Genomic DNA, 20919 nt, shown 5'->3' with positions numbered 1-20919 from the left:
AATTTTCTGACTTCAGATTCGAGTTCAACACATCAAAAACTACTAGAAAAGTATATTTTGGTTGTTGTGGCAAAAACCTTGTTGACCAGTGTTATCGATGAAAAAAAAATATTTTTGATTAGGGTGTTCAAAAAATTTTTTTATGAAAACACCCATACACAAAAAGGCCCAAGTTTTGTAGGGGTCCTATTGTGTGAAACGATTATCATTGAAACTACTTCGTTCTCGATTCATTACGTATTACGATAAAATCGTTTTATTTCAACGATACTTGTTATAAACAAATGTATTTCCATTTCCATTTGAAACATCACAAACGATGATGAAAAAAGCGACAGTCAACTCGCACCTTAGCCTTTTTACCATCAAATGCTCACCCATTAGCATCTGTTAATATATAAAAATAAAATAAAAATTCAAATATCTGTTAAGATTCTCACCCATTAGCATCTGTGAACATATAAAAATAAAATAATACCATAATTTTACATTTACAAGAAAGAAAAAAATAAAATCTTTATTCTCATAACAGTTTTATAAATTTATATAAAAATTATATTTTATTTTTTGTATAGTATAAAAAAACTCTAAAAAAAAATCAGTTTTTTTTAAATTTGTAAGTTGACTGACTGCATGTGGTTTTTGTGTAAAAAGCCAAAACTATTTAATTATAATTAAGTTTGATTATACACACATATACATCTATATATAATTTAATTCTTCAGCAATTTCTATTTATGTAATTTGGTAAATATAAATTCTTGCATTTTAGCTTTAAATATTATTTGGTCAAATTATAATTCTGATGCACTCAAAAAATCCACCAATTTAATCCAAAATATAGTTTTCTTTTTAAAGAAATTTTTCCAAGACAAATTTTTAATTGAACAAGGTTTTTTTTAACTTTTGTTTAGATATATTCAAAAATTCTTCGATTCAATTTTAAACTCTACTTTTTTGTACTCAAAAATTTCATAATCAGAACAGATTTTTTTATTCATTTTTTTGTAATACTTTTTTGTATACAACAGTATATTGTTTTTGTAAATTACAAATTTAGCAGTTGAGTGAATTATGATTATATTTCGATGATTTTGTTCTTTTAATTAAACTTTTTTTTATTATTGGATACATCAGACACATACATCCATTTGTTGTTGTCTTTAATAGAAACATTCTGGAGGGATGTTATTTATTTGGTTGATTTCAATTAGTATTATTATGGTAGGTATATCTTAAACATCTAACAATTATTAAGTTGTATGTAATATTTAGTTTTTATGAGATTTAAAGACTGCCATCAGTGTATTTTGTTTGTATTGAGACTAAAAAGTTGTTATTTCTTGTTAGGAACATACATAGATACAATACATGATAGAAGATTTGTTACAATTTTTTCTGTTCAGCAATGGTTTTTTTTTTAATTAATTTAATACATATCTTAATTAAGATAAATTCATTCATTTAAACTATCAAAATCTGCGTCATTTGACATAAAAAAAAAAACAAACATGCTGCTTCATTCAGATGGCAGCTTAGGTGAATTAAGTATCACTTTTAGTACTTTTGTTTGATTAAATTGTCGCATGTCACTTAAGAATATATAAAAAAAAACAATTATTTGTCATTAACAAGGTAAAAAAAAAATAAACAAAAAAAAAGCTAGAAACATATCTGTCTAACAGAGAGTCCAAAACAATTCATTGAATTCAAAAATTATTTGAAGGAATGCATTTTTCACTTCTTACAAGAAGTAAAGTTGGCTTTCAAGAGCATTCGATGGTGCCCGATGCAAGTATTGTGCAACCATAAAAGCCAATTTGTGTGCGTACTGGCAAACAGCGGGTACACGGCAAGTACCCGACCAATTGTAGTACATGTGGGTCATTTTGTACGCGAGAATCTGAAGTTTGTCTGCTTCGAAACCCATTGAGTCGTGGATAACATTGTAGCTAGTTGGCGATACAGTTCCTTGGCGAACACTCTGCGACACCAAAAAGAAGTCATAGCGCTCTGGCAATGTTACAACATCATCAACAACCAAGCCAGGTTGTGGGTTATTGGCCATGACAAACAAACGCGTGTTGATTCTCTTCGAAACCACAATGAATGCCAATCGACATCCACGCTCAATACCAGCACTAATGTAGATTTGATCGAGTTTTTGCTTGAGTGATGTAATCTCATTGTCGACCACCTGTTGGAGCTGTCCATCACCGACACCATCGCGGAAGAAGAGAATACGTTCAGGCAACGCACCATGAGCTTCTCGGTATTTTTTAAGAGCTTTGTTCATATTGAGGACAATCTCATTGGAGAGTTCTTGGCCCTTCAAGTGCTCAGTTACAGCACTGAAATAAGAAGTGGATTGCCTGAGATCCATTGTGGCTACCAAAGCACCATATGACTTTAGAGAATCTCTTGCACTGTGGCATACGTCAAAACCAACAGTCATCAAACCTTGCATTGGAAGCTCGATCATCCATGGAGCTCCGAGCAATTTGGCGTTGATCTGAATCACAACTTTGGTAGCGACCGACATCAAACCGGAAGTTTTTCCACGCGGGGCAATGGTTCGCAAGTTGAGTACTTGGGATGGAATGGCACGATCTACGATGCACTTCTTTTTAATGCAGCTATATCTGTTGGGAGCAATTAAAAATAGAAATAAATGGTATGAGTTGATTGTCTTCTAGAATTTTTTCAAGTTCCAACTTACCTCTCAGCATTATCATTGGCTACAACAATAACCAAGATTTGGGGATCACTATTACAAGCTGTTTCAATGGCTGATGCATAGGATGGATTCCTGTCATCTGGCATTTCCATTCTGTAAAAATGAAACAAGCATTAATATTAAGAAATTTTTCATCAAAATCCAATAACAAGATCCTTTCAAGCCATATAGGTCCGATTTTTTTTTCTTCATACATTTTTTGGCCTTCCCCTTTGCTTGTAAATAGTAAGAAAATTTAAAACTTACATTCTTGGTTCGGCAATGTTCATCTTCATTCCATTTGCTGCTTGACGCATCAATCGGACAAAATCATTGGCCTCACGGCTAAAACGCTGAGGTACAATCACATACCATCTTCGGACTTCCTTTTGAACGAACATAGAGTTGTTGCGGAACTCTCTATTCCAATCGGCATTTTTGTCGCATGTGTACCTTAAAAAAATTACAAAAATAAGTTAATTAATTACATGTATATTTAAATTGTTATAATAAACCAGTAAATTAGGTACTCACTTGCGATTGTTAGCAAACAAAATATTTTCATTCTTCAAAATACGACCTGGTAGCTCAATGAGTTTAGTGTCCAACTGCAAATTCCATGATTTTAATACTTCTTGGGATGATTGTGCTCCATCCAAGCGTCTGTGGAACATCCTAAGTCGCTCAATACGCGGTTCTGGAGCCAATCGAGTATGGTCAGCAATAGCTCTCATGAGACTGTAGAAAGGAAGAAAATAGTTTTTATTTTTAGTCTCGCTTTTTAAGAACTTTTTTAACAATTTTAATAAACATTATACTTTTTTTAGAAAAGGTTGTCAGCAAAGGCCTTATGTGAAAGAAGTAAATGAGTCGGTTAAATACTTGAAAAAAGGAAAAAGCTGTTGGGTTAAACGTTATACCCTCAGAATTTAGGAAAACATTGTATTGGATAAGAGGTGATCGAATGCCTGATCTATGGAGAGAAAGTTCATTCTTCTAATCTACAAAAAAAAAAAGTGAAGCTGCAGATGCAATCCAAAATATTACGATCGTTATGAGATGAACATTCCATGGCGGATCCACAACCACGAGATCTGGGGTCGTATGGTCACGTAACGTATGGTCGCTATATCTCCCAAAAAGTCAAAACGTTAACGGATGATCGTTATTGTGTACTGTGATTCGACCCCTGATATGGGCCCTTATTGCGAGTGTCGTTTGTCTATAGATAGACGACTTTTGTCGGTCATCGATAATGACTTTTGGTATTGTGAATCTCTATCGATAGACGACTTTTGGCGAAAATCGATCATCGCAAATGAATGTTGGTAGTGTGAAATTCTATTGTGAACTAAATTTTGTTTTATCGTTCGATCTTTTTCGTTTACAATTTTGATATCGACTCAAATCAAGTTCATAGATCAAAATAGCACATATTTTTGTTGCAATACAATACCAAAATAGATAGTTATCGATTCGATCGACGTTTATCGCATCGAAAGTTGAACGACACTCGCAATAAGGGCCATGAGTTGAACTCAGGTAATGAGGGGTTTAAGAACATAAAATAATGTTAGAACTCTAGTGAGTCACAGAAGAATTCGAAATAGTAGTAGGTAGGTATGGTATGTACATATGTATGTATATACCAGGGAAGCGTCTTGAAGGTAAAATGACGGGCACAAAAATTCATTAGTTATTCTTTCCTGACAATGGAGCCATTATAAGAAAATCCTACATCACTGTTACCAGCGCTTGACGTATAATTGATGTTATGAAATGGAAGTGGGTGCCTTATAAGCGCTTAAGGCAGAATACTTATCCTCGTCAATTTCTTGACAACCTCTTCAAATTCCTGACATTTATTTGAACGGATCTATGAACAAAAGTGATGCTACTTGTGACGACGACATCAATCATCGGATGAAGTGAAATGGCTTGAAAATTCTGATATTTTCTGCGATCGATCACTCACCTTATCTTAATGATGCAATTATATTGTTGGAAAAAAATCCGGATGTAGTAGAAAAGACCCTGTTTGCCTAACATCGATATTTTCAGAGCTTCGCTTAATCAAAACCAGATCATTTGTATTGATCCTCATACATTTCCTACTTAGTTTTTTTGCCTCTTCTGAAAAATTGACTTTTCTGGGCTACGATGTATTAGAACTACAGCGACGATCAAGGGGCACGGTAGTGAGCCAAGTTCTCTAGCAACTTTGGCACTACACCCTTATTTACAGGAAACAACTCAGGCCATTTTCGACCCCCCTCTAACTTCCACACCAAAGATGCTAGAAACTACATTTATTGAGCTCGTCAAAACCAAACACCTCACAAAATTTCAGCCTCCTACGATGAGTAGTTTCTGAGATATAGGGCTTCAAAAATCGCAAAAACCGTAACTGACTCACTGACAGATCATCAAAATTATGGAGAACTTCCCGATATCGTAGAAACTTGAAATTTTACACGGTGATAGGACTTGTGGTGTATACAAAGGAAAAAATCGAAAATTTGAGATTTTCAATTCAGGGGGCGTGGCATCCGCCTATTTCCGTTGAATTTTCATCATATATTATAGAGCACTTCTGACTATCGTAGAATCTTGAAATTTGGTAGAATAGTAGAGCTGGTAGTTTATACAAAGGAAAAAATTTAAAACTTGAGAATTTCAGGGGGCGTGGCAACCGCCCATTTCCGCTGAATTTTCATAAATTATTATAGAGCACTTTTGATTGTCGTAGAATCTTGAAATTTGGTAGAATGGTGGTGCTGGTAGTTTGCACAAAGGAAAAAATTTAAAATTTGAGAATTTCAGCCAGGGGGCGTGGCAACCGCCCATTCCCGCTGAATTTTTATCAAATATTATAGTGCACTTCTGTATGTCGTAGAATCTTGAAATTTGGTAGAATGGTGGAGCTGGTAGTTTACACAAAGGAAAAAATTTAAAATTTGAGAATTTCAGCCAGGGGGCGTGGCAACCGCCCATTCCCGCTGAATTTTCATCAAATAAAGAGATTTTATATTCTACAGCCATACCTTGCAAAAAGTAGTGAAATCACAACAAAAACATTACTGTTAAAAAAAGAGCCAAGTTATCCCATGTTGAAATTATGCTGGCACAATAAGTACTGAGATGTAAAAGTGTACCAAGTTCTAAAGTTTGGGTTCAAGTTCGTATCAATAAAATTTTGATTGTTCTCTTGACAATTTTTCTTTTAATTTCCGATTTTTAAAGTTATTTCAAAAATTGCCAAGTAAACAATCAAAATTTTATTGATACGAATTTGAACCCAAACTTTAGAACTTGGTACACTTTTACATCTCAGTACTTTTTGTGCCAGCATAATTTCAACATTGGATAAATTGGCTCTTTTTTTAACAGTAATGTTTTTGTTGTGATATAGCTTTCCGATACGAAGCCGAACTAAGAAGAAAGTTAGTCCTAAAAACTTCTGGTACAAGCAAATGCATTTGTGATGTTGATGAGGATGGCTTATGGAATCTAGCCAAAGTGAGATGCAAACATCCTATTTACCCTGTATAGTGTAGGAATTGTATGAAATATCTGGAGAAATATATGAAACATTTGCTTGTAATTCGTTTAAGGGAATGGAAAAATGTCTAGTGGTGGAGGCTAGACCTCTTTACAAATACGCTTATATCTCAGAAAGTTTTCTTAATTATACACAACATTCAAAATATGCAAAAAAAAAAAAAAAACTAAATTCGATTTTTTCAAAATAACAAGTGGATAACCCTTAAGGGGTAATAACACTTTGTAGCCACGAAATCGTTTCACCATTTTCATCAGTGTATAATACAAAAGAGAAACATTATTTTCTTTTGGAGTTTGTTTAAGTATATTTAAGCTAAAGTTAAAACTTGATGATGATGTGAAATTTTGTAAATGGCGGCGTTGTTCAGGATGATCGCAAAATCCTGTGCTCCCATCGGGCGACCAAATAACTCCTACAGTTTTTAACCGATTGGGCTGAAATTTTGTTTGGAGCGGAGCTTAACAATACTATTCTCCAGTGAAGTACGTGAAATATTAATTTTTAAAGATATGGCATTGGTTTGAAAAAAATATTTCATTCCAAAAACAAAATTCTATGAAAAAAAGACCACAAAATTATTTAATGTCGGAAAATAATTTAGAGAATTTGCCTCTCCGACGGATACTGCGCTAGGTCGTCCTTTTTTCGTTGCATTTCCCCCTTTTTAGGAATGCAATTTTAATGACCTCCATTGTGTACATGTATCTATGAATATAATCGGCCCTAGCAAGTTATCCGTTGGAGCGGAAATTTGTCTGATTTTATACGACGGATAAATTTTGGTATGGTTACTCGATTGGTATTGTCTTCATGCTAATGCCTCACTTCATATCGAATGGTCCAATCAGAAATCACAAAACAAACAATTTGTATCATGCGTAAAGGGAAAATAGGAATCAAGAACAAGCTAAACCACAACCACAATGGGTCAATGATTGGCATGGGAAGGGCCTCCGGCAACGTCTACAATGTCAATTACCTTCGAATATGCAGGCATAGACAGAGAAGAACAGAGTAAAAGAAACACAAGAATAACAAACAAGTACAAGCACAACCTCCATGCGCCAAACATTGACCTGAGAAGGGCGTCTGGCAATATTACTCTGAAATTTAGAGATATAAGGGCGCACAAAGTCCACTATTGGTCGAAAGGTTAAAGTGGGTAAGGTTTTACTATTTATCCTGAAACAAGCGAGTGTTCCTCCATGGTAATGTTAACAGATAAGTTGGTAGGAGATCCTAGAAGTACAAAAAGCGGTTTGCGTTCATCCCACCTTCCACCGTTCGTGTTTTGTTTGAATGCTGTCATGAACACTTATTTACAAACAGATTTCAAACACAACCTGTCCAGCCGGCGGCCATAACAGCCGCGATGAGGAGGACGAAAGCCATATTTGGATAAGAGTTGTGGTTAGAGGAGGATTATCGGAAAAAGATATATGCTTTAAAAAATGTTAGTAGAAGCAATTTGTAACAATTCGCTTTAGGATCAAATTTTAGAGCATTACGCAAATCTTTGCATTATTCCATCAACCAGGGAGTCCTTTAAAATGGATTTACTATAACCTCTTAAAATTACGGCAGCGTATCAAAAGGCAACCGCTATTTCTTTGGACTCTAAGAACGCGTGAAACGGAAAAGCTTCTCACAATTTTTTTTAAAGAGAAGAATGGCTTCATAAAAAAATACAGCGGGTATAAAGTTAAGTGAAGTGACGACGCAGCTTTGTACTGGACAAAAATTAAAGAAGCCTTTTTTTTCTTGACAAAGATTCCCCAAGAATTTTAAATTATTTTAAATATTTACAGTAGACTTAGGTACATAATGCATGGAAAGTGATTAAAGATATATATTTTTTATTAAACTTACGTTCTGTTGTTTTTCATTTCGTCATTCAAACCAGTTGCTCTTGAAAGTTCAGGAATGAGCATAATAAATTCGCTTTGGCCACCACGAATATTTTTCTCAGTTGGACGAGAAACCAACAATGGTTGTTTCTTGTCACGAATGTTAAGCCTGTAACGCTACAAATAGAAAAGGAAGAAAAAATCAATTAAATAATAATAATAAAAAATAAAATCTTTTAAATTGTACCTGTTGATAATAATCACAGTAAGAGACATCACCTTTGCTGGTATTGAATTTGGACATTGGTGTCTGATTAAAATCAACATCATCAATACGGTAGGTTTTGTTGTTGTAATCCGTCAAGACGACCATTCCTGTTAAAAAAATAAGATGCAGAGTGGATATGAAATACATGTTGTGTTAAAACGAAAAACAATCTTAACTTACCGACAACTTCCTTCTTAAATTGACTCTGATAATCACCGCTCTCTTGTGAGCATTTAATCAAAATTTGTAAAAGCGTATCAGTTCGCATAATTTTGTGTGTAATTTCAGCGCAAAGTAGAATATCTTGTTCGTGCTGACGAATGGAGGTTGTGTAACCTGGCCATATTTCCAACTTGTGGTTTGGTACGCAAATCTAAAAAGAAAAGTACATAAACATAAAACAATTGTCATTTAAATTTAAAAAAAAAAAACCTTACCTTAGCAACAGGATCGAAAAAGTTTCTACCGACCAACTGAAGATTTAATCCCTCCATTGAACGTCTCAAAATCAAATTCAACACTTGCAACAATTGTATGTCAGTAACTTTGATCTCACCAACATTTTTAACTTTAATTTGTATTGGTTCTCCTTCCTTGTTTTTGCAGTACAATTCTTTAGTTGGTGTATTCAAATTAGTACTTGTGAAGAGCATAGCACCATCAAACAAATAGCCACCAAATAGTTCTCGATGTTCATAAATGTAGCTTCTGCGAGCTCTAATCAAGTCAACATCGGGGGCAAAATCAATACGATATTGGAAAATTGACCACTTGGGCTTTTTGAGGACTCGATAGTAATTAGCCTGAACAGTTACAGGCTGGCCACTTTTACCGGTCTTTGAGATGCACTCTTTTGGACGTGTTGCAATAAATTCAGTGATAACACGTCTTCCACGTACTGCTCCACGTGCATCCTCCTTTACAACTGGATGAAAATTAATGATTAATGATTTTGAAAAGTTTTTAAAGTCCAAAAAAAAATCGTTCCAAAAGTGATATTGAAAACTTCTATTGTTCCGCCATTTAATTTTTAGGGCTCAAAATGATTACAAAAAAACATTTTTCACCAACAAAATTTGCCAATCACACTAGATGTCACTTTTGAAACTCATTTTTTGGCTATATTTTGTTTATAAATATGACAATGTAATACCGCGTTTAGACTTATGAGCTCGCCGCACACCAAAAGTTTTAAAAAAGACTTGGTTTATAGATCACATTCAAATTTGAAATATTATAAATATTATTTAAATAAAATACCTTCTGCTCCAGCTCCATGGCTTGTGGCTCTACCCTGAGTTGAAGGTGCTGGCGCCCGCTGTTGAGGGGCAGCTGTGGGTGCTGAAGTCGATGGAGTAGGTTGACGTGCACCTTGACCCCAAGCTGACTGCTGTGGTGGAGGAGCCTGTTGCTGAGGTTGCCGTTGATGCGGTGGGCCACCACCCCATGCTCCCTGCTGTTGGCCTCCTCTTTGACCACCCCAAGCCGATTGTTGTTCACCACCTCCGCGATGGCCATTACCACCACCACCGCCTCCTCCATAACCGTTACCGCCACCTCCATGACCGTTGCCACCTCCTTGCCTCCAGTTGCCTCCACCCTGTTGGCCCTGGGACGAAAAAGAAAGTTATGCATGTTTTAATAAAAAAAAAAAACTGTGAAAATGATAAAGAAAAAAGCAGACTTTTCCATTATTAAAGGTATGCAACAACAATAAAGATGCTAAAGTGATTTGTCTAGACGCCCTGTAAGTGGTTGCTAGGATAAGCGGTGAAAAGGCTGCGTTTTTCGGACAAAGACTTCGTAGTTCAAGAGCCCGCTAAATTATTTTAATTTTAACAAGATGCTGCAATTTCTTAGAAACGGATTTATTTGGATTTGTTTTCTGATTTCTGTTGTTTTGTTAAAAGTAAATTGAAAACTAACTTAAAAATAATTTTTAAATTAATTACTTGCATTGGATGCATGCAAAGTGATATTGTACCAACTCGTATTAAGAGTTATTCGTTTCAGAATGGCAGACGTCCCACTAAACATTTCGCAAACTGATATTATTTATAATCAGAATAAATCCCTCTTTAATACTGCATCCAAACTTTAGCTGACGTCACATTTCAGATGACAAAGCTAAAACGAAAATTGCAGTTTCCAAGCATACATACAAAATAAGATGTCAGAAGACTTCTTTCCTTGCAATGTTTTAGACAGGTTACTGATGCTTGTGGTTAGAATTTGTATACAGACTAAAAACCAAGGGGAAGATACACAGTGCTGTGTAAAATATTTGTCTCGCAGTCCAGTGAGACATTTAAGCTGGGCATAATTCTTTGGCGCCAGGCAATATGGTCTTACGTCACAAACTGTAGTTTTTCAAAAAATGATATTGAAGTTTGAGAAATGCATACAAATCGATAGCTTTTTGAGTATTAACCCGCTTATTTCTTAAAAAAATGTGCAAGATATAGGTATTCTTGCTGTACAAAATGTGCTCAGTATTAAATCGATTCTTTTACCGTTTAGAAGATATTCGTATCCAAATCCTAATACCCATGATTTCAATAGTTTTTTTTATGACTAATTAAACCAGTATGCATTTGGATTTGGATCTTTTAAACGATAAAGCAATTAATGTTATACTGACCACCTTTTTGGAGATCGTTCAATTCCCTACAATGTCTTTTGCATTAGATAATGATGACTTTTTCATTGGATTTGTGGAGCGTTCAATTTCCTACAAGAATATGTAAAGAAATTTTCTAAACACTCGGTTAATAACGAAGTGTGTGTTTTTCTTTGAGACTTTTTTTCTATTAATATTAGGAGCAAATTTTAGAGGTGTTTAAAATCTAGGTGTCTGGCAATCGATTATCCCTTTGTTGCCCGGAGTAATTTTTTTCTCAAAAAAATAAAAAAAAACTTTGAAAAAACTTTAAATATTTCTTGAATGTCACGCCAGAAAAAAATATATCCATTGCACTAGTAAATATCATTATATCAGTTAACTTCTGAGCTAGGTAATTGCTGATATATTTAATTGGGAAAGAAAGTAAAAAAATAAAGTTTAAAGGTGGTTTCTTATTGTAACCACCGGAAAACAAAGGGTTATTCGGAATATAAAATCAAAAAGTTCCAAAATAAAAAATCAAAACCTTTTCAAAATTTTGCTTTCGCATCTATTTTTTTGAACACCACTGTATGTACATAAAACACTTCTCCGCCATCAAAACCAAATGGTCAAGTTTTCAAAAATAAATACATCCAAAATATGTATGCAAATATGTAGGTATAACAATATGCAACTGAGACAATTTTTTGCTAGTCATTTAAACGAAGTCCTGTTTCAGATGTACAGTGCTGCTATAAACATTCCGGATTTTTTTGTGATTTTCATCAATTGAAATGTTATAATACAAAACTGGTACAAAATATTGTTTTAATATTTTTTCTAGGTCGTTAATATATTAGTTAAGCAATTTCAACAGAAAAAAATGATCTTTAATACATACAAAAATTTTAGAAATTTTAAAATGAAGTAAAGTCAGAATTTCAGCTGTGAAAAACTAACCGGATTTTTTAAAGTTAATTTTCAAAGTTAATATTTTGCTCAGTAACCTTTCTTTTTGAAGACTGCTTGGCACCAACGAGACTTGGACTAGGCCAAATAAAATAAAATAGAACTAGGAATATGCTCCCAGTCATTTTTCAAAGCTACAAGTACGTTAGTTGCTGAAATGGGCTTTTTCTTTTCTACCCGTCACTTAAAGATGGCCCACAAATTTTTAATCGGGTTCAAGTCGGCTAGTTTTTACGGCTATTCTAAGCAAGGAGTATTGTCTGCCCCAAACTTCTGTTTAATGGGCTTTTAAGAATTTTTGGCATCATAACTTGCAGAAAGAGGCGACGTAAAGGCATTTATTTCTCCTTTAATGGAGCCATTATCGACTCCAACATCTCTCTATTTTGGAAATGATCCATAATTCCGTTGATTTTGTGAAACGGGCTAGAGCCTGCAGCTGAAAAAACCCAAACCATCACTGATCCTCTGCTGTGCTTCACGATAGGGAGCATATTTTTTTGGTTTCAAACATGTCCATGTTTGAACCATTTCACAATCGGAATAAAACAAGCTAAAATTGCTTTTATCACTGAAAAGCATATTTTTGCGTTTTGTTATAGAGCAACTCAGATGTTTTTTTGGAAATACAACCATGATGAAGTATTTTTATTTTCATATTTAAAGTGTTCCTTAAGATCCTTTCATTGCCTACCTTTTTAGACAATGCTTAGTATAAAGAAATGGTCTTTTTCCGAGCCGAAAGACATAAAGACCAAATCTCTCAAATCCTTTCTAACTGTACTTGATGTTGAAAGCAGATTAAGCTCCTCATAAATCGTTTTAGAAGCCGCAAAAGGATTTTTTTATCAAAAAACTCTTTATTCGCCTATCAGTTTTTAGGGATATTTTGTGATGGCATCCCCCAATTGATCTACTTTAACTAATTTTTCGCTTTTTTACTTTTTGACGATATCAAACTCACTTGACGTTGCAATTTTCAACATCCCAAAGGGATAATATTTTGTTTTATTTCGGCTTGGAAATGTTCTACAACTCAATAACGAATTTGATGACTATAATGCGTTTTTTTTCCGTTATTCCATTAAATAATTTATACAATTCACAAAGCTAACAACTTTGTTTGTCACTGCAAACAAAAATTGTATTGAAGTGATGCTTAAAACCGTTACCTCAACAACGGGAATCGAAATCCTTGAAAAATCCGGTTAGTTTTTCACATATGAAATTCTGACTCTACTTCATTTTTCAATTTTTAAATTTTTTGTATGTATTAAAGATCATTTTTTTCTGTTGAAATTGCTTAACTGATATATTAACGACCTAGAAAAAATATTAAAACAATATTTTGTACCAGTTTTGTGTTATAACATTTCAATTGATGAAAATCACAAAAAAATCCGGAATGTTTTTAGCAGCACTGTACATACATACCTACGAAGAAAAAACCACTGACCAACTAAAATAAACAAAGAAGAAGAACGACATAAAATACAAACGTCATAGTTATTTTATGAAGCAGTATTTCATAATCTAAAACACACACTCACTTAGCAACATAATCGATTTTTAGAGACTGTCAACCACACACAACTACTCTTTGTGATGTGGAAATTGAGTTTGAAATTATGATTCTATAAAAATGAACAATCAGCATTTTTCTTAAACGTAAGTCAGATTTAGTTATATAATTACCTAATCGCAACTTTGAATTTTTTTCTTTTTGTACTCAAACATAAATACACAAACGTGTTTGGACTTGACGTTGTTGAACATTAATTCTTATTATATATGTACCTTTAAGCATTCAATGTACATAGTAGCCCGAAGTTTATTCTCCTGGCTTAGTAAATGTTCACGATCTTATTTCATTCAGCATTCGAAGTATTAAATGAACAAATAAATGAAAACAATTCTTATGTATGTTGTTCCGTTTGTTTAATTTGAGCTTACACGATTTTAATAAACGTGTCAGTAAAAGAGTGCACTAAAGTCCACACTCTGTCGAAACCTAACAAAAATCTATCAATGGAATAAAATGTTTCCTTAAGGCGTTTAAGAATTCTATGATATAAGACGCTGAGAAACAGTCCCCAGTAAACCTAGTAACTGCATAATGTATGCACATATGTACATACAATCGAAGATAAGAAAATGAAACTAAAGTGAAAAACTACGTCTGCATCTATCCATGATCCACTTTGCTGGGGTTACTTAAAATGCATATTTATAACCACCAGATAAAGCATTTCCCACCGGACTTGTCACAGTATACATATATGTACTGTACATACATACATACATATATTATATGGTTAGCACTTATGTAAAGTAATTACGAAAAACCCTTAATGTCACATTATCAGAAAATTTTAAAATTTTAGAAACAAAAAAGAAAAACCAAAAAAAAAAAAAACAAAAAACACATGTCTTCTAAGATTTTTTTGGAAGGCATTAAAATTTAGAAGAAATATTCATAATTTTCATCTGATTAACAAAAAAAAATCTTTTTTTAGAATTTAGAAGAGAGTGCTCGTATTGCTTTTGTTGAAAGGTTGACCTTTTCAGTAAATTATCTATCTTTCTGTTGAAAGAATATAAGTTTTTTGGGTCTCAATTATTATAAGTATAATTTTTATGATTATAATCGAGAAATCAGAGAATTCGATGTTTCAATTAGAAAATTTTTAATTAACGAATGAATGCGTATTTGTTAAAATACAGAAATTCACAGTTTAGTAAGTAAAAATAGCAATTGATTTGTAAAAAAAGATTATTATAGTACTTAAATTACTTTTTAAAACCAAAATCTAAGCATTGCGCACAATTTTTGCAAGTTTTCCATTTCGGGAAAGCATCACATAATAAGTTTGTACTGATTCACTTTTTAGGCCAGTGTAGTTAAGACTTTACAAATACATAAATGAAACAAAATTAAAGAATAATTTAATGCATGTTGTCAGCAAATAAGTGAAAGATTACAAACAAAAAATATCTAAGAGAGTGATGAACTGATGACATTACTCTCTTTAATTTTTTTTTTTTTTTTGTTAGACCTTGACAACCGGCACGAATAAAAATGGAATTCCTATAATGTGCACTGTGGTCTTACCCGCCTAAACTATCATCCGATTAAAAGTCTGTTGTGTGCTCTTACTGTTGATAATAAAAATATATTTAAACCGTATTCTATTCCCAATCAAGATTCTACAAAAAATAGAAAACCAGTCTCAGAATGGAATACAGCAATACCTGCCTCCAAATTTCTATTGTTTGTAAAAATATCGGTATAGTGACTGAACAGCAAGAGATAAAATCCATTCAGAAATACAACCTTCAAACAATCACATGACATGTGAATCCCTAGAAATTCTAGGTACCGATTTTAAAATTATGACCTGGAATGGGTTCAAGAGGTAAATATGAAATGCAAGTGCAGATTTGAAGGATAAAAATTAACCTTTTTCAGAAAAAACAAACAAGTAGGTACCTTGCCAAGAAGGTAGGATGCAAGTATACCAACATATTTCTCACGCAAAGAAGATAAGAAAGAAAGAAACCTTAAACAAGATATCGGTAATTCCATGAGACCATATGGGTTAAAATCATGGAGGTGGGAAATTTCGATGACCGAATTCTTAAAAAATCAACTTTGTGTTCGATTTAGCCATAATTTGTCGGCTCATGGACGGGCAGAGCACAAAAATGTATTTTTTCAATTTACCGCAAAACCCCAAAAATTAGTACTCGAAATGGTGGTGATGTCATCAAAACGACTTTAGGGGTCTAGAAATAATATCAATGTGAATGATATATATATATTTTCCTCGTGACCAGATCAGATCATGAATTTATTTGCGAAACAATAACAAAACAAAATCCTACTTTTTTTGTAAAGCTAATAAAAACAAAAATAAAACACAGCTATTATTATATTAAGATAGTAGGTCTTAAATAAATCAAATATGTATAACTTTATTTCTTGGGACAGAGACCGATTTCTACAAAAAAAAAATGCTTTTATGATCCTCCAAAACACTTAGGCTATAAGTAATTTTTCCTTGTTTTTTTTTTTTGCAACTTTTTTGATAAAATTGTATATTACAGCCATACTTAGATAGGATACTGAGTAAAAACACCAAAAAAATGCAAAATTATAAGTGTAAGACTACATTATTTATTCAGATTCTAAGAGCGTTCCCGGAAATACGTTTTGACCTTGATTTATTTTTATTTTTTATGTCACAAAGTAAAACGAAATATTTTTGAGATTATATTGTAGTGGCCTCGATTTTTGATCATATCACCAACAAATTTTAAATTTCAATCTAGCTCTACCCCAAAACAAGTGCTCCCAGAATGACGGTTAATTGATGTACGCTACTTAAAAAAGAAACTGAAGCTAGTTTCTTACATACATTTTATATACATAATATTTATCCATAAAAATAGGTGTGGAATGATAAATCTTAATAAAATTAACTTTAAAAACTGCTTAAAGCACGCTTTTGTAAACTACTACTATTTTAATTGGTAAATGAGAAAAAAGCTTTAAATAAATGTTATTTTGATTAAAAAAAATGCCTGGACATCAAATTTTCCACCTCCATGATTTTGACCCATATAGGCATATTTTTGTATGTTTTTCGCTCATATTTATTATTAACCTATTCACTAAATTAAGACAGTATTTTAATACATTAATGCTTAGTACACTAATTTGTTTCATTATTTCTAATATTTAAAGTATTCTAACTATTGTGCTGTCTGAGAATATCTTCAAATAAGATGTAACGGGTGTGACGTTAGAAAGTCACACCTGTTACATCTTATTTGAAGATATTCTCAGACAGCACAATAGTTAGAATACTTTTTATATTAGAAACAATGAAACAAATTAATATACTAATAGCCGATTTTATAAACATTGAACAGGCTTTCAAAATTTTAAATGAAGTTTTACGATGTAAAAACTTGATAAATATTAAAAAGGGTTTTATGAAATCGGCCATAAGTGTAAACGTATTAAAATACTTAATTTAGTAAATAGGAGAAAGAGCGAAAAACACAAAAATATGCCTAACTATTACGCTCTCATGGAATTAATCATTTGTAAATAATCACAAAAGATGTGTTCCACAAACAAAAAAACCATCTCCAAAACCTCTGCAAAATACACAAAGAGAATTCGGCTCAAATTTTTTGTTCCACAACACAATCTCTTACCTCTGAGCTCTCAGAAATTTCTACCTGTGGGATGCACCTAATATCACTGAACTAGTGAATCTCAGGTTGCACAAGACGAAATGAGGGTAATTTAACAGACAAAACAAGTCTATTGAATTTATAATAAAATAACTGATATAAAAAAAAGGTTGTCCTGTCCCCTAGGAAGACGTAAAATTTGTTAAAACGCAAATTCCCCTATTAATTTGGAAAGATTTTACGTATTAACATTCGGCCCTAGCGAGGTAATTCGTCGGAGCGATAACTCTCCGATTTCATACGAAATATGCTTCGAGGTGTGTTTCCGACAGGTAAAAACTATCCGATTCGGATGAAATCGGACAAAATCCGCTCCGACGGACTACCTCGCTAGGGCCGATTATACAGCCATTGAGAGTGTGAGAAATTAAGAAAATTAAAATTAAAAAAAAAAAAAAACAACTCCAGTGGGGTCTATGTGCAACGAAAACTTTTGAATAAATTAAAAACGTAAAAAAAAAATGGGATTTTTTTTATCTGGCACAGGGTATTTTTTATTGATGAAGAACACTGGCTGAAAAACTCTTTTATTCGGTTTTCAATTTCATGTAATAAAATACTTAATTTAGTGAATAGGTAAATAAATAAGGCCCATTTCACACATAGCAGGGAACCAGCTATACGAACCGGATAGCCCGTTGCTAGATACACCTTCTTATGGGCGCCTTCACACGATTAAATTGAAAACATATGAAGAAAAACCGTTTACCCGGGCCTGTTAGACGGTCGCCGGCTATGTGTGAAATGGGCCTAAGAGCAAAAAACACAAAAATATGCCTAACTATTACGCTCTCATGGAATTACCCATTTGTATGTAATCAGATCACAAAAGATGTATTCCACAAACAAAAAACCATCTCCAAAACCTCTGCAAAATACACAAAGAGAATTCGGCTCAAATTTTTTGTTCCACAACACAATCTCTGAGCTCTCAGAAATTTCTCTTTGTGGGATGATGCACCTAATATCACTGAACTAGTGAATCTTAGATTGCACAATACGAAATGAGGGTAATCGCAATTCGTAATATACTCGTATTTTCTCAGACAAAACAAGTTTATTGAATTTATAACAGATGATATTTAAAAAAAAAAACAAAGGTTGATCCCTAGGAAGACAAATTTTGTTAAAACGCAATAAAAAAAAAAAAAAAAACACACTTCTACTTTGGGAAGATTTTACGTATTAACATTTATACAGCTCCAGAGAGAGTATGAGTAATTAAGATATTTCAGATAAAGAGAAGCTAAGTGCTAAGATAAAGATTGAGACAAGATATTGCACCGAATGGTTTAGGATAGGAACAATATAAAATTGAAGATAATTCTAATTTAATTCTTAGTTTGGAAGAAAGCTTCTTCGGCTAATGAAGTAGTCATCATAAATATCGATGTTATACATACAACATAAAAATCTCCTTATCTTTTATGAAGTGCAGAAGTGAAAAGAGGATAGCAATCAAAATCAGAGATCAAGGGTTTTTTTTTTTGTGCATTTATGCAACATGTATGTATAAGAATGTGTAGGTGTGCAATTCCTGGATACACAAATACAGCCATTATAAATAGATTGAAGGCAAAGTGTTCCATAAATTTTCAACGAGGTGTTTTTTTTTTTTTTTTTTGTTGCTTTTGCATGCATCAAGTGGATATACATTTTCTTTTTTTTTAACAATGGAAGGTGGAAAAACTTAGCTAATGAATAGTATTTTATTTGCACATTTATTTTTAGCAAGTAAACAAAATATAAAATAATTTATTCAAACAAACAAAAATAAGAAAAAAAAAATGAAACTTACCGGAGTTTGAATATTCGGCGGGCGACGACCACCGCCGCCTCCGCCGCCGCCACCACTATTTCCATTGGAACCTCCTTGTTGCTGTCTTGAAGCCCTCCCTTGGCCACGTGCTCTTCCGGCACCGGATCCTTTTTGGCCCTCCATGTTGCAGAAAAAAAATCACTACAATGCAAAGCGTCGCTTTTGTGCAATAACCTTGGGTTAACTAAATTACAAACAAAAATCTTAATTACTACTAATTTATTCACATAAAATGCAAGTTAATGTTAATAAAATGCAAACAATCTAACAAATTCATCAATACTTACAATTTGTTGCAAAAAAATAATCAGTAGCTTGCAAAAAAAAAATTATAAATGCAACAAATGAACAGACGAAATTTATGGTCACCCAGACGCAACAAACACCACTTCAGTTATGAATAAAATTATTGAATGCAAGGAAGAAGGTTGAAAACCGTTTGATTTTGTCCAGTCTTTTTTGTTGTTTTGTTTGTTTCAACGAGGGGGTTTGTCGTTAATGTACAGTTCGAAATGAAATTTGCGTCGTATTTTGTAGGTTTTCAATTTGAATTCAATTTAAATTTTGGTTGAAAGTAAAATTGAGATCAGAAAGTAATGATCTGTTCGATTTGAAAATTTTTTTTAAGGGTGAAACAGAATGCAGAAAAAAAATTGAGCAAATTGGTAATGGGTGATATTATAAGGTGATTTTCTTTTTTAGTGCCGAGCGGTGAACTGGGACCCAACTGAGTGTGTTTCTTTATTTTTTCCGGATAAGGAATAGAATAGACCGGTGAGACAAAATAGTTTATCCCGAATATCGATAACACAAAAATAAAGAAACAGAAATAGCTTAAATTTAAATTTTATGAAAAGAATGTCAATCAGCTGTTCAACCACATTTTTTAGTTAAAACACAAATACATATAAAATCATCTTTTATTATTTTTTATATTTCTATTTTCATGAATAAGACGGAGAAATAAAAACAAAACGATAAAAAAGTTTATCCGGAATATTCCGAGGAATAAAGAAACAAAATAAGCGTGTTCCACGTTTTTGGAATATTCGGAATAAATAAAGAAACACACTCAACTATGTAATTCGATTCTACAAAAAATGTGTTCGAATTCGCAAGAAATGGGTCTCTGCAATTCTGTGAAAAATTAAAATTATACGGCTCCAGTCATGTCAAATCATTTATTGGGTTTTATTTGGAAGATTAGGATTGGAATTATTCATTTAAGATACGCAGTTTGACAAGGACGTACAATTGAAATTAACTTTCGAACAAATGCGGAAGTAGCAAAAAGTTACATAGAAGTGCCCCTGAGCTTTCAAAAAAAAGAATTGTTACTTTTTTAGCTCTGAGCTCCACCTGGACTCACTCGTTGAGCTCGGTAAAAATTAACCGAGCAGAGCGAGCGCGGCTTACTTCAGTTTTTTTTTGTAGAATGAGTTAACAAAAAGTTTAAGACGGAAGAATTCTTGAAATAAACCAATTTTATGAACAAAGTCAACAATTTTGAAAGTTTATTAAAAAAAATGATATGATAGTTCAGTGCTAAATTATAGGTCTGTTTGTTTGCCCAAAAAAGAAATATTTCTACTTTTTTTCAAAAATATGGCCGCGAGTGAGAAAACAATTTCCCATCCTTTCGATTTTCTGCCCAAAAAGTGTTTTGAAAAAAAAAATACAAAATGTTTTGATAATTTTCGTTTCCTTATTTTTTTTTTTTCATTATGTGTTGTTGTTCACATTTTTTAATTTAAATTATTGCGTTTAAGTGGTTAAGTATATATATTTCTTAAACTCAGGTTGCGTTCAGTTCAGAGCGAACTCTTTTCGCTAACGGCCCGCTCTGTGCCCCGCTCGGGGCTAAA

The 20919-nt window shown here is 33.0% G+C and overlaps 1 protein-coding gene across 1 annotated transcript; it reads right to left on the bottom strand.

The window, feature by feature from the left end:
* Positions 1-483: 483 nt before the first annotated feature.
* LOC129913888 (protein aubergine) lies at positions 484-19504 on the bottom strand. The gene is made up of 11 exons (XM_055992854.1): positions 19342-19504; positions 19034-19238; positions 9657-10005; positions 8834-9321; positions 8577-8769; positions 8376-8503; positions 8151-8305; positions 3251-3454; positions 2984-3169; positions 2720-2830; positions 484-2642 (listed from the first exon to the last, which is right to left on the bottom strand). The coding sequence occupies exons 2-11, from the start codon at positions 19175-19177 to the stop codon at positions 1745-1747; spliced, it is 2856 nt and encodes a 951-aa protein (XP_055848829.1). The 5' UTR covers positions 19178-19238; positions 19342-19504; the 3' UTR covers positions 484-1744.
* Positions 19505-20919: the final 1415 nt, after the last annotated feature.

Source organism: Episyrphus balteatus, chromosome 1, assembly GCF_945859705.1.
Source record: "Episyrphus balteatus chromosome 1, idEpiBalt1.1, whole genome shotgun sequence".
NCBI classification, from domain to species: Eukaryota; Metazoa; Arthropoda; class Insecta; order Diptera; family Syrphidae; genus Episyrphus; species Episyrphus balteatus.
The sequence above is the reverse complement of the archived record's forward strand: the minus strand, read 5'-3'. Positions and strand labels throughout refer to the sequence as shown.